Source organism: Ceratotherium simum, chromosome 22 (genome assembly GCF_057802395.1).
Source record: "Ceratotherium simum simum isolate JZ-2026a chromosome 22, ASM5780239v1, whole genome shotgun sequence".
NCBI classification, from domain to species: Eukaryota; Metazoa; Chordata; class Mammalia; order Perissodactyla; family Rhinocerotidae; genus Ceratotherium; species Ceratotherium simum.
In genome coordinates, this window is record NC_141921.1 from 46215212 (window position 1) to 46229747 (window position 14536).

Consider the following 14536-nt stretch of genomic DNA (forward strand, 5'->3'; position numbering starts at 1 on the left):
CAAGTGACTGTGACATTTCTGAAGGGTCACATCACCTAGTTTTTGAGGTAGTCCCCTGTCTGACCTTGAACTGAAGGCCCTGTCCCCAGCCCCCAGTGCCCCCTCTCAAGGAGTGGGAAAAACTGTTAATTCCCCAGAATTATTTTCTAGAGCCTCAGCTTCTTGTTCAGCTTAATAATATATTCTTATGAATTTCTCCTACCCTCAATTTCCTGTCTTTCTCATTTTCATCTCCAGAAGAGGAGGCGAGGAGGCCCGCCCGCTTCTGAGGGCAGCGCCGGAGCCTGGGAGTCCATGAATCGGAAGCTAAAACTGCGCCTGTGCGCCGACGAAGGTTAGTGACCGGGTTAGTCCAGTTTGAAACTCCTGCAGGAACACAGTAGAGCAGATTGCCGGCAGCTGGCCCCGTGTCACTTCTTATATATACGCCAAGAAAAAAAGTCACTAAAAACCCTGTCCTTGTTCATGCTTTGGTCTTGAATTGTAAAAATCCTGTCGTTTGCAATCTGTCCCGTGATAGGGTTAACTAGCAACCCTTGGAACTAGTGGAATTCAAAAAAAAAAAAAAGCCATTGTACCGAGCCGCCCTGGGGCTCGGGGGCGGACGCAGTTGGGATGCCTGGCGCGAAAGGGGTGGCTTCGGTTTCAGGCACCAAGCTCCCACCGGGTTTTGTTCAGCAGCCGGGCCCGGGTGGGTCGTGGGCACGCCCTGGAGGCCCCCGATCCCGGCGCGCGGCAGAGCTGCCCCTCGGAGAGGACACTTGTCACCCGGCGTCCCCGGCTCGGGCGTCGGCGGGAGGCCGCAGGAAGCCCCGGAAGGGCGGAGAGAGGGAGGCGGCGCGGGCGACGGTGACTCAGCCTGGAGCGCGGGGGCGGGCGCGCGCGAGGGGGAGGCGATCCCGCGCGGTCGGCTGGGCCGCGGCACCGGACCCGGAGGAGTTAAGTGGGCGGTGCCGGCGGCGTCCCGCCCCCCGCCCGGACCGGCCCCCCGGAGGCCGAGGCGCCCGGCCTTATTTATAGCGGCGGCGCGCAGCCCGCAGCGTCTCTCCCGCTGGCCCCGGCCGCGGCGTTCTCGAGCAGCGTGCGTAGCGGCCCCGCGCCCCGCAGCCGAAGCGCCATGGAGCGGCCGGCGCCCCTGGCCGTGCTGCCTTTCTCGGACCCTGCGCACGCGCTGAGCCTGCTGCGCGGCCTGAGCCAGCTCCGCGCGGAGCGCAAGTTCTTAGACGTGACCCTGGAGGCGGCGGGCGGGCGCGACTTCCCGGCGCACCGCGCCGTGCTGGCGGCCGCCAGCCCCTACTTCCGCGCCATGTTCGCCGGGCAGCTGCGCGAGAGCCGCGCCGAGCGGGTGCGCCTGCACGGCGTGCCGCCCGACATGCTGCAGCTGCTGCTCGACTTCAGCTACACGGGCCGCGTGGCGGTGAGCGGCGACAACGCCGAGCCGCTGCTGCGCGCCGCCGACCTGCTGCAGTTCCCGGCCGTGAAGGAGGCGTGCGGCGCCTTCCTGCAGCAGCAGCTCGACCTGGCCAACTGCCTGGACATGCAGGACTTCGCCGAGGCCTTCAGCTGCGCGGGGTTGGCGAGCGCGGCGCAGCGCTTCATCCTGCGCCACGTGGGCGAGCTGGGCGCCGAGCAGCTGGAGCGTCTGCCGCTGGCGCGCCTGCTGCGCTACCTGCGCGACGACGGGCTGTGTGTGCCCAAGGAGGAGGCGGCCTACCAGCTGGCGCTGCGCTGGGTACGCGCCGACCCGCCGCGCCGCGCCGCGCACTGGCCGCAGCTGCTCGAGGCCGTGCGCCTGCCCTTCGTGCGCCGGTTCTACCTGCTGGCGCACGTCGAGGCCGAGCCCCTGGTGGCGCGCTGCCCGCCCTGCCTGCGCCTGCTGCGCGAGGCGCGCGATTTCCAGGCGGCTCGCTACGACCGCCACGACCGCGGGCCCTGCCCCCGCATGCGCCCGCGCCCCTCCACCGGCCTCGCTGAGATCCTGGTGCTCGTGGGCGGCTGCGACCAGGACTGCGACGAGCTGGTCACCGTCGACTGCTACAACCCGCAGACGGGCCAGTGGCGCTACCTGGCGGAGTTCCCTGACCACCTGGGCGGGGGCTACAGCATCGTGGCGCTAGGCAACGACATCTACGTGACAGGTGAGTGAGCTGGGAGCTGCTCAGGAGGACCCTGGGCCCACCGGCCCCCCAGGCAGGGGTCTCGGGTTGGCCTCCTGCGCCCCTGGTGGAGCACCTGTCTGTTTGCAGGACACGGAACCTGGAGTCCTGGAACCGCACCTGATTGTAAGCGGCCACTTCCCTTTCTCTTCCCCCCAAGCTGGCCAGTGGGTACGGTTCTAGGGTTAATATTTTCAACCTAGAAAAAGAGCTCTTTGTGTGAGCCGGGACAAGTAGCTGCTTGTAGGTCTCTCTCTTACCCGTGTGGGGTGGCCTGCCCTGGGGAACCCACTCCTTGCCTGAGAGGTGCCCCGCTGTTTGGTTGAAAGATACTGGGGCATTCACCCCACACAATGGGGGCTTTCTTTTCTGCCTAATGGATCCAGGGACAGACCGAGGGCTGATGCTCTGTGAGACATCCATTCTCCCCTCCCTGGAGATTTCTTCTCACAGCTGAGCCACACAGGCCTCCTGATGCATACATTTTGTCACCGGTGACAGAGTTCCCTGGGACTTGCACCTAGGCTGTGCGCTGTGGGTCACATGGTGTTTAGGCTGCTGCCTGCCCAGCGACTGTAAACATAGTCACATGCTAAGAGGTTTTCTTCCAGTTACGTTGGCCCAAACCCCAAAACACTGCCGAGTCATGCTGGGCGGGTCCCAGACCGCCCCAGTCTCGGGCTTCTCCCACATTTTTTATTAAAGATAAATCCCCACTCAAACAGAAGGCTACCTCTTTCTGTGGGATGAGGAGGGGCGGTCTCTGTGACGGCTATATAAGGAAAGAAAGGGACCGAGCGTGCATTCAGGCGCTGCGGAGGGCTGTTGCTGGGCAGGAAGACTTGAGGGCTAGGTCCTCACAGCAGCTGTGCTCAGCCTGGCACGTTAGGGAGAAAGCCTGCTCTGAGATATGCTCCAGTGTTGCCGTGGGGCTCCGAGCTGACAGTGGAAAGCATCTCAGCCCAAGGGCAGGCTCAGCTTTGTGACCAAGCTTCCTTGGCCTGCAGCTCCAGGTCCAGCCTCTCCCGGAATCCAGTCTGAGGTTGGCCCTGTGTTGTTTGGGAGCCATGGCCCCCCCTCCCCCCAAAACCCTGCCAGTGAACTCCCTCCCAGAACTGGTCAGACTCGCCCCAACACTGCACACGCTTCCATAAATGTCTCAGCTGAGCAGCTAATCCTTTGGGTTTAGACAGGTGGCTGGGTCATTCCATACAGCTGCCTCTAGGGAATTTCACAGGGTGAGAAAGCCGGCTTCAGCTGCCTTTGACACAGGTCCTTTGGAGAGAAGAAGACAGGCAGAGTGGACTTTACAGGAACTTCATTTTCTCCCTTTAAAAGCACAGGGCAGCGAGCCAGATAGAATGTCGTGCCTGGTCTGCCCTGTGGCGCCAGCCTCAGAGGGTAGGGGATTGCAGCCCCCAGAGTTCTTAGGGTCCCTCCACCCTGTGGCAGTTCTGATGTCCTGGTTAGACCTGTTTAACTTATGATTACAGCCAGCACCAGTGGGGGCTTTTTCTTAGCTTTTTTTGAAATAAGAAATATAGACAGAAGAGTATCCATCCTACTTGTACAGCTTGATAAGTTTTTCCAAACAAAGCACACCTCGGTAACCTGTACCTAAAGCAAGAAACAGAACCCCAGCAGTCCGCTCGTAGCACTACATGCTGTGTTGGTCTCATGCTTGCAGTGTAAAGTGGATTTCCTCTCAATTCGTCCTGACACAGCCTTGGTTAGGGGATGCCCAGGACGCCTGGGATTTGGTGAATAGGCCCCCGTGCACCCCACCCACATGCTGTGGCTCCCCAGAAGAAGTGACTCAGACCTGATGCCCTGGTCCAGTTGAGGGGTTTGACAGTGTACGTGGGGGTAGCCCGGGGGGCCTTTGTGGAGATTTGGCCGGCAGAGATTTGGTGGTGGTTGTATGGCATGAAGCTCGGCTGTCCTCTTGGGCAGTGGTCAGCATATGCATTGCCTTAGCCCAGCATGGAGCCCCTGGCCTGGGCTTTGCTGAGAGAGGACGTGTGTTTACATCAAAGCCCAGTAAGGTTCATTGCTCCCCTGGGAGACGCCCTCTCGGAAGTTCAGGGAGGCACGGGTAGGTGACTCACCCCGGGTCAGCATGGGCTGACCTGTCCATTGTGCGTCCCGGCAGGCGGGTCCGATGGCTCCCGGCTCTACGACTGCGTGTGGAGGTACAACTCAAGTGTGAACGAGTGGACGGAGGTGGCACCCATGCTGAAGGCCCGCGAGTACCACAGCTCCTCCGTGCTGGACGGTCTGTTGTACGTGGTGGCCGCGGACAGCACGGAGCGCTATGACCACACCACTGACTCCTGGGAGGCTCTGCAGCCCATGACCTACCCCATGGACAATTGCTCCACCACTGCCTGCCGTGGCCGGCTCTATGCCGTCGGCTCCCTGGCCGGCAAGGAGACCATGGTGATGCAGTGTTACCACCCTGACACTGACCTGTGGTCGCTGGTGGACTGCGGTCAGCTCCCACCCTGGTCCTTCGCCCCCAAGACAGTGACTCTGAATGGACTCATGTACTTCATCAGGTGAGTCCCCGGGCCTGAGGCCATGCATTCAGTGCTTCTTATCAGGCTCCGCGCTAAGTACATCATCACTGTCCTCCCTATCTTACAGATGAGGAAACTGAGGCAAAGCTGGGATCTGAGGCTGGGTCTTTCTGACCTGGAGCCTTTGTTCCACCCTGTTTCTTAGAGCAGTTTCTGTGGGCTTCCAGATTTTTCTAATCAAGAGATTCCCAAGTGTGAGGGAATTAGGTCCTTGCAGAGAACTTTTTGAGATTTCGTAGAAGCTAAATAAAATGTGTCCCTTTGGCTGGACTTCCACCTGGAGGGTCCCACTAAAAGCCTAGTTGTTCTCACATTTGTTTAGTGCCGTCAAGTCAACCCTGTGCACAGCAGAGCCCTGTGGTCTTTTTGTGCCATCCTCTCACCTTCCAGCACCATATCAGACAATGGTCTGCTGCTATTCATAGGGTTTTTGTGGCCAGTTTTTTCAGAAGTGGATGGCCAGGTCCTTCTTCCTAGTCTGCCTTAGTCTGGAAGCTGTGCTGAAACCTGTCCACCATGGGTGACCCTGTTGGCATTTGAAACACTGGTGGCATAGCTTTCAGCATCACACACAGCCGCCACATATGACGGCCAGCAGATGGGTGGTGTGGTTCCCTGCCTGGGAAATGAACCCAGGCCGCGGTGGTGAGAGCACCGAATCTTAACTACTGGACCACCAGGGCTGGCTTGTTCTCACTTGGCTTTTTTTTTTTTTTTTTTGGTGAGGAAGATCGGCCCTGAGCTAACACCTGCCAAACCTCTTTTTTTGCTGAGGAAGAGTGGCCCTGGGCTAACATCCATGCCCATCTTCCTCTACTTTATATGGGACGCTACCACAGCATGGCTTGACAAGCAGTGCGTCGGTGCGGGCCCGGGATCCGAACCGTCAAACTCCAGGCCGCCACAGTGGAGTGCATGCAATGCACTTAACCACTTGCACCACCTGGTCACTTGGCATTTTTAAAAGGAATGTGTCCTACCTAAGAGGGATTTCGAATCTTAAAAAGACCAGAGGAAAGCTTTTTGGACACTTGAGCCTTTGGGGAGATGTGGCCTCGACAGAGGGACCCTTTACTCACCTAGCAGAGTGTGCACACTCAGGCGGGTGGGGGACCTGCCTCCAGGTACAAGGGGCCAGGCAGAGGGATCAGCCCCACCCCTTCTGTTTAAAGCAGCAGTTGTGTGTTCAGTGCATTTCTAAAGGTTCTGTCTGTCCTCTTCCTGCCTGGCCTGGCACAGGGAGGGCTCATGAGTCTTGTTGAGTGAATGCTGTTCTCCAGGGATCCCAGAGCTGCTCTGGACCAGGGAGGGACCTGGTATTGAGCAGCCCTGAAGCTCCCTGCATGAGTGATGACAATAGTTAGCACCTGTTGCGGTGCCAGACGTGTGGAGCTCTGTGCTGCCTGTGTCATGGGCGTTTTCACAGTTGATCTCCCTGACTGTCCCATGAGATGGGCACCAATGTCCTCCCCATTTCACAGATGACAAAACAGAAGCTTAGAGGGGCAGGGGACTTGGCGGCCACAGGGTGTGAACCAAAGACATCAGACGCTATGTGGTGTCACTGTATCATGGCCTCCCTGGGCTGGGCTGTGGCCTTGGCAGCATGGAGTGGAGATGGTCACCCTGCATCCATGGGTCTTGATGACTTGTCACAGCCAAATGCCCCCTCCCGATGGGCCAGTGGGCATCCAGGAGCATAGGCGCTCCCTGCCTACTGCGCTGTGTGTGTGTGTGTGTGTGTGTGTGTGTACACGTACTTACATACATACATACGTACTTGTAGGTGTGTGTACCTGCTGCTCCCCTCTCTGGCCTGGAGCTTGCCTACAGCTCCAAGACCAGGAGGGAAGAGTAAGGTACAATGGCGGTCCACTCTATCCCCTTGTGGTCTGGAGCTTTGAATTGGGAGCCTCAGTGCACTTTGCTTCTTGACCGCCCCCCTCACTGTCTGAGCTACGCTGGCCTTTGTCTGCCCTTCCTCGCTCCTCCTACAGACTTGAGGCTCCTTCCCAGGCTTTCTGGGAGAGCACATTTGGAACAGAGGTGGCATTGCTTGCCATGCAAGTGGCCAAGGAGCCAGGCATCCCCATATGTCAGGAACCTACCATCTGTTCTGAGAAAGCCTTGGAATCTCAGCCTTTTCCTGGTCCTGTTAAAAAACATCATCTGACCCTTCACACAGCTCTCCCTCTCCCAAGTCATGGTAAATGTCTTCAAAGAGGGGGTGGAGATGGCTATAAATACAACTTACCAAAGTGCCAGGACCTTGGCTTCAGCCCCTGTGCAGTAGTTCCAGCATGAGCGCCTTTGAGAATGTCCTCTCTGCCCTGTGGTGCGAGACGTGTCCAAGGGCTGCTCTGCAGACGGAAGGCTCCTGTAGCTTCCTCTTCCTGGTCTGAGTCACTTGTCTGTTGCTCAACTCCTCACATGGAAACATTAGGGTGCCCCCCACACCCACTGTTAGGGGTTCACCTAAGCCATGGGGGGCCCAGGGGAGGCAGGCTCACCTCTGCCCACCTCCCCAGCCTGACAGAGTGGGAGGTTGGGAAAGGCAGCTCATTTGTCCTCCAGGTGAGTCGTGGGGACCTGGCCTCACCCGAGAGTGGACAAGGCCTGGGTCTGACGCACTTAGTGTTTGTCCCAGAGCCACCGTATTCGTGCACTTTGGTGCCTCATGAGCCACGTAACCCCTGCTCAAAATGCTACCTATCTGGGCAGCCCCTGTCTGGAAGGTGCTCTCCCCAGGGAGGCAGCCAGTGCTGTGTGGAGGCCTCAGCCCCTCGACCTCTGCTGTCCTGGGCTGTGAGTAGTGACCAGCTGCTCCTTTCCTCCCCTGGCAATACTCTGCCTCCATCCCCATTTAAGGTGGCTCCTCCCACAGAGGAAGGAGCTGGGAGCACTGTCCAGCCTCGTGCCTTCCGGCTGCAGCTTGCGTGTCTTTGTGGGGGGAGGACAGCCTAGCATGCTCCACTATTACCATCATCATGTGGGTCGCACGCTAAGAATGGTTGTTACGTTTTGAAATGGTTGGAGGAAAAAATCAAAGCAAGAGTGATATTTCGTGACCTGTGAAAAGTTATGCAAAATTCAGGTTTCTGTGTCCCTTAGTAAGGTGTTAGTGGAATGCAGCCCGTCCTTCTGTTTACGTCCATCTGTGGCTGCTTCTGTGCCACAATGGCAGCATTGGGGAGGAGCCACAGAGACCGCTGCTCTGCAAGGCCTGAGATACTATCTGGCTCCTCTGCTAACCCCTGACCTGTGGTCATTATTATTGTTATTGCTATTATTTGCGGAGTAGTGTCTTGGCTTTTCAAGCCTGTGCTTTTAGGCCTTTTATTGCAGGGATCAGGAGCCTGTCAAACAAGGCCAAAGGATCGTGACCCCAAAGGGAAGGGCAGCACTGGTGTCTCCATTCCTGTGACCATGTTTATCCTGCTGGGCACTGAGGACACAGCAGTGAATGGGATGGGGCTGGGAGGCTAATGGTGGCAGTGAGGGCAGAGGCCAAGGAGCAGTCCGGGGTACCTGGGGGTGTACTATGGGGCAGGAGACCTGGCCTGGATTGGTCAGCCTGGAAGGCTGTCCTGAAGAGATAGCATGAGTCCAGATCAGAAGGATGAGTAGGAGCCTGGGGCGGGAAGGACTGTGATAAGTTCAAGATCTGAGAGAAGCCAGTGTGACTGCAGCCAGGGGAGGGGCAGCTGCTTCGGTGCTGGGTGGCAGGGAAAGGTTTAAGCACCCGAGGGTGTGATCTTTGGGTTTGGGGATCAAGGCTGGGTTCTGGCCCCCGCCCCTGGGCCAGATAGCTATCCGGGCCTGAAATTGGCCCCTATGAACCAGGGATGGGGTCCCACTGGCCAGTGGGCTGCTACTTTGTGTCAACTATGTCCTCAAAGGAGAGGGGCCTGGAGGACCCTCCTCTCTAGCCCTTCACACCTGGGGCTGCTTCCTTGTCGCTCTGACCTGCTCTCCCCCCTCTTCCCTGCGCAGGGATGACTCTGCTGAGGTGGATGTATATAACCCCACGAAGAACGAATGGGACAAGATCCCATCTATGAATCAGGTAAATTTGCAGACGTGCCAGCGTTGGAAGCACAGGCTGGTCCTGTTTTCCAGCCCAAGTGTCATCATAAGTGTTTGGGAGACAGTCCTGGTGGGCGGGGCCTGTGTTGAGCTCTTTCCAGGTGTTACCTTATAGAGAGCTGATGTTACCCTCAATTTGTACTTGATGGTCACTAAGACACAAACCTTGAATAAGATCCGAGTGCTACACATCTTAGCAAATTCATCCATTGGACCAGTATTCATGGAGTACCTGCTGTGAGCCAGAGAGCATACTGAGGAACAGTGTTCCACAGAGGGACAGTAAGTGCAGAGGCCCTGGGGCAGGGTGTGCCTGGCTTGTTCCTGGAACAAGCCCTAGGATAGAGTTCTAGCATGGCTGGAACAGAGTGAACAAGGGGGCAACAGAGGATGAGGAGGTCCTTGGGGACTGACCCACCTTCAGCTGGTTCCTAAGGATTCCTAGTTCAGAATACATTTATTGAGCACCTGCTGTGTGCTCTGAACAGGACACCCACACTGCTGCTGCTGCCTGATGGGAGTCTCTCCTCTCTGCTTGTCGAGAAGAGAGGTGCTGAGGCTGGCAGTGTGATGGAGCCAGGAAGGCTCAGGGGCATTTGGCCATGTGGGCGATCTCCTTAGTCCCAGATACATATCTACACCCACCTACATCTTTTCTGTCTTCCTTAAAATTTCCAAACTTGCTCTCATGATAACGTCTGTGTGGCAAATATCACGATTTACACATCACAGCTCAACATCCTTACGTTTAGGAAATGTAACAATATTTTTCCCCATAATACTCTACACATACTCCTTATAGCAAATTTGGGAAAGATGGGATGGTCCAGCCTCCTGGTTCAGAGCCCAGGCTTTGGATCAAGTCCCAGCTCAGCTGCTGGCAGCCATACGAGGCTCAGTTTTCCCATCTGTAACTTCCAGGAAGTGCCAAGCCCACACCTCCCGGTGGTCCTGGGTACCTGGAGAGGGGCAGCAGGGGTCCTGCTGTGCCCTGGCTGCCAGCCTCCACTCACCCATCTCCCTTGGCCCACAGGTGCACGTGGGGGGCAGTCTGGCCGTCCTCGGAGGGAAGCTCTATGTCTCGGGGGGGTACGACAATACATTTGAACTCTCCGACGTGGTGGAGGCCTATGACCCGGAGACTCGGGCGTGGAGCGTGGTGGGGCGGCTCCCAGAGCCCACCTTCTGGCACGGCAGTGTCAGCATCTTCCGCCAGTTCATGCCCCAGACGCCCTCGGGCGGGCGCGGCTTTGAGCTGGACGGTGGCAGCAGTGACACAGATGTGGGCCGGCACCGGCCGCCACAGAACCCCAATGAGCTGCACTAGCCCCGGCCTGGCCCAGGGAGGGCCTCGGTGCGGGTACCCCAGCACCTCGTCGGGGGACAGCGATCCCCTCCTTCGCACACGAAGACAAGTTGGGCTCACCAGGTGGAGCATCGGCTCTTGGGCTGCTGGCTGAGCCTCAGGATCTGACACCTGGAGAGCTGTGCATTTAGAGCCTGAGTCATAGCTGCTGGGCGAAAGCTGGTTGCAAATGCCTCTCCCTTGGTCCAGGAAGAGCTGTCTCCCTGCGGGCCCGGGTCTCTGGCTCCAGCAGGTCACCCCCAACCTGCAGACTTACCCCTCATCAAAGCAGCGCACAGCTCTCCTGCTGCGACCACCTGCACCTACTTGCTCCCACCTTGGGAGAGGAGGGCCGCTTCTGAGGTACGAGTGGTGGGACTGGGGTCCTCCCATGAGAGTCTGAGAATGGCCTGGGCCTCCTGCTTTCCTGTGGACCTTGCTGTCCTGAAGCATCAGGAATCAGGGAGACGATGGCTGCAGTGGGATCCCAAACTCCATGTCTAGTGCTGGACATCCCAGTGGGCCAGCTCCCCAGATGGAGGGTGTCAGCCTGCCTGGCTCCTCACCTGCTGGAGTCACACCCCAAAACACCCCTCACAGGAGTGGGCCTCCCGGAGGTGAGCTCTCACTCGGGGGCACAGGATGGTGGGACTGGACAGGTGTATGGCCTTGAAGGGGGCCCAGAGGAACCTACAGAGTGTTTTCTGTCTCCAGTGGACCTGGGCTGAGGCAGATGCTGGGTGTCCCCGTCTACCCACCCCACCAGCTGGTGTGTCCCCACCTGGCCTGGAGACCTCTCTGGGCTTTGTCCCAGGCCACTGCAGGAGAGGTCAAAAGCCTGCAAGTACAAGGTCATAGCTTATTATTAGGAGGCCCTGGGAGTTTCGTTGAAACCCAGCCAGCCAGCCAGCTGCAGACGCCCTTGCTGGCCTAAGTGAAGAATCCTGCTGCTTCTAAAGGAAACCTTGGGTGGGGCGGCCTCAGCGGTTGGCTGCAAGGTTTGAAATGCAGTTTGGTCTGTCTTTAAAAGAAGGGAGGCAGCTAAAAACGGTCCGGCTTGTTTGACTTTTGATCTGTCACCGTGCCGTTGCTGAAACTTGCTGCAGGGCTGGGGGGACGCCATAAGGCCAGGGGCCAGCTCCAGGAGGGCAGCAGGAGAGCTCCGAGGAAACCCTGCAGCTTGGGGTCCCCGGTTTTCTCCGGGGAGTGTGAGTGTTTCTGTGGACTGGGTGGTCTTGTCCCCTTCAGCTCCCCAAAGTAGCCTTTGTCTGAATTTGTCTTCATTCTCGTCCAGAGAAGAGGAGGCTGTTGGCATTTTCCTTGTTAGATAAGTTGAAAGCAAATGTTCATTGAGTTGCCTTTTCCCTGGGAACTAACTTGGAGATGTGTTCTCACCGGGACAAAAACCGTCAGCACTGGCACTTCACTAATGGCACTTCAGGCCCTTAAATTGGTCAGATGGCGCAGGTTCTGGGGAGGAAGGCTTGTGGCCTGCAGGTTCTTGGGCAGAGCCCATGCCTTGCCCCCTTCGTGCCCATGAAGAGCCCCGGTGTGGTATCATTGCTGTCGGATTAGACATCTTGCCCTGGAACCCCTGCTGGAGTGGCCACAGCTCACAGCCAGCCCTTCCCATCCCCTGGGGGTGATTGCTCGCCCGAGCCCTCACTGTGTGCCAGGCACTGTTGGAGGTGGGTGGTGGGGCTCCCCCACTGGTCAGGCCCTGCTGTGGGCTCCTATAGGCCTCTGGGAAACATGGGCCTGGGCATCTCGGGGTCAGCCAGCCTGATGCTGTTGCTTTGTGCCCCAGGCCTTGGCCCAGGTGGGTGCTCGACCCTCTGCTCCCTTGGGGACCCTCCCCCAGGTCTCCACCTTCATTCCTCCTCATCTAGTTCTCCCTCAGTGAGTCAGGCCCGGCCTGCCTTTCTCCCCCTCAGCCCTAAATGCTCCCTCTCCACAGCCCTCACTTCACTCCCCAGGGGCTCCTGGGGCCTTTTTCTGGCCCAAGTGCCTGCCTGGCAGGCTGAGCCCACCCAGAGGTTGACCGTGCCCGGTGGGGTGGCTGTCTTCAGTTCCTTTGCAGGCAGAGGCTTCCCAGGCACCGTGGCTTGTCACCTGTCTGTGGCAGGGGGACGGCAGGGCAGGGCTGGGCTGCACAGCATTGATGGAGACCTGATTATGTACTAGAAACAGAGCTCAGTGCCAGATGACTATGCCCTGCCCAGTGTGGGGACACGCCACGCAGATAGATGTTGCGATAACTGCTGTGACAGGGAATCCGGGAGGGTCTCCCAGAGGAAGGATGTAGGCCGTGATCTCATGGGAAAGACGCCTGGTGCCCTTCCTTGGGGCTGTCTCCATAGAGGGCCCCCTCAGCAGCCCAAGAAGGCAGGATGGGGAGCAGAGAGTGGACGTGTGCCGGACGGTCACTGGACCTCTCCCCGCCCTCCAGGTGGGTGGGTGGGGTTGTGGCTCTGTCAAGGTCCAGGAGTTCCCACGGGCAGTGACTTGTGGGGAGAGGTGTCATGTGAAGCTTTAGTGTTGGGACAGGGGAGCTGCAAACACTTTCTTGTTTTTTTACAAAACCAGCCTCTGGAGCCCACCACAGGGGTTATGGTCAGCACTGCGGGCCAGAGCCCCGGCTCCAGCCTTTGTCTGGCCTTCCTTGTGGAAGCTCCCCCCTCGTGGCAGGAGCCCAGTGTCCTGGGTTCCCCCTTCTTTCTCCTCTTTTTGGTACTTCACCATGACTGGCCACCACATGACTGACCATCCCGCTGTCTGGCGGCTTCTCAGATAACGGTTGGTTTGGTGTGGGCCAGTGAAGGCGAGAGAGGGTCAGGTTTCGTCCTTCTCTATGTTCACTCTCTAGAACTACCTGGGTCCCCATCACCTGGACACCCCATCTTTGGTTTAAAAGACCAAGGATGAGGGAAGGCGGCAGCCTTGGCAACAGCAGGTCCCTCCAGGATGCAGCTGGGGGTCCAAGATCAGGGACGACCCTCCAGAAATGTCTGCTCCCCTTCCCTACCCTCCCCGCTTCCCCTGGGCACGGGTTCTAGGCTGTGAAGCCCCTGCCACTTAAGGATGTCTGTACACTGACTTGGGGGCAGAGGCGGGGCCAACTGGTGGTGGGACTGTCTCTGCGTGTTGGATGTACACAACTTTATCAGTCTCGAGACAAATTAAGTTATGAAAATTCAGTGACTAGTATTTAATACTGATCTACTCCTATAAAGGATCTATATTTATGACTTCAGAACTTTTATGTACTAAAGGACACCACCTTCCTCCAGTGTCCGACATCCAGTCCCAGCCCCAGGCGGTGGGCAGATTTGCGTATTTATTTGTTCTGTAGGCTTACATGTCCAAAATCCTGTTTCAGGTTTTAGGATGCCTTCAATACATACTTTTTGAAATAAAAAAATTTCCTATACACTTGGTGTCACTGCCTTCTGTGTCTTGAGGCCAAGCGTGTGGGGCAAGGGGAGCAGAGCAGTGTGGGTCGTCCCTGTGCTAGCAAGGAAGGGGGCAGAGTCTGGAGTGCCCGGGGCTCAAGGGAACGGTCTTGCGGCCACAGCTCTCAGGCCCTTTCTCGTCTCAGATCACTACAACGGATGGAGTGGGAAGAGGAGGCTGAGCTGGAGAGATGTGAGGGATGTGGCAGCTGCGTCCATGCCTCACTGGCTGCTCCCAAGCTGGTTTCAGCCTCCCTGACTCCATCTCTTGGTGCTCTGCCCCCTGCCTCACTCCCCAGCCCCTCCTCCTGAAGGTGTCCTCCCAATGGTGATGAGATCCCTGTCTCTGTAGTGAGTGGACCTTCGACCTGGGGGAGGTAGAGCCCTTAAAGGAACTCAGAAACAAGAAGCTTAAAAACATCCCTCACATCTGCAGAGCCCATCTGAAACCAAGGGTGAGGCCAGTGCCTGGACTGGTAAGGGAGCATTTTGAGGCCAGTTTGCCTTTTAAATACCCTTGCCAAAACGGATCTGAAGCAGCTCATAACCTGCATGTCAGTTACTGCACTTGCATACTGCCTTTACCTCTGAGCTCCCCAGTGCTCAGGGAATAAAAGGAGAGACGGTTAGATGGGTTCTAGGTCTAAAATAGAAGATAGTTTTCCTCCTCAAACTCCAGGAGGAATTCAGTGTAGCGTGGGGCTGCTATTTCGGGATCCTCCAGTGATGGGATTTAAGTAGTGCCGGACTAAAGCTCTTGGGGTCACGACTGTCACTACCACTGACTCAGGGTTCACTCCATGCCAAACACTGAGCAGAAGCACTTACTGTCTGGGGCAGTTGTAAAATGTGTGTGCAGATTCTTTTTTTGTTTGTTTTTGTGAGGAAGATCAGCCCTGAGCTAACATCCATGCCAAT

The 14536-nt window shown here is 57.5% G+C and overlaps 1 protein-coding gene across 1 annotated transcript; it reads left to right on the plus strand.

The window, feature by feature from the left end:
• Nucleotides 1–236: 236 nt before the first annotated feature.
• Nucleotides 237–13596, plus strand: KLHL21 (kelch like family member 21). The gene is made up of 4 exons (XM_004425534.3): nucleotides 237–2138; nucleotides 4309–4714; nucleotides 8729–8801; nucleotides 9855–13596. Exons 1-4 carry the CDS (start codon nucleotides 1118–1120, stop codon nucleotides 10146–10148), a joined length of 1794 nt encoding a protein of 597 aa, XP_004425591.1. The 5' UTR covers nucleotides 237–1117; the 3' UTR covers nucleotides 10149–13596.
• Nucleotides 13597–14536: the final 940 nt, after the last annotated feature.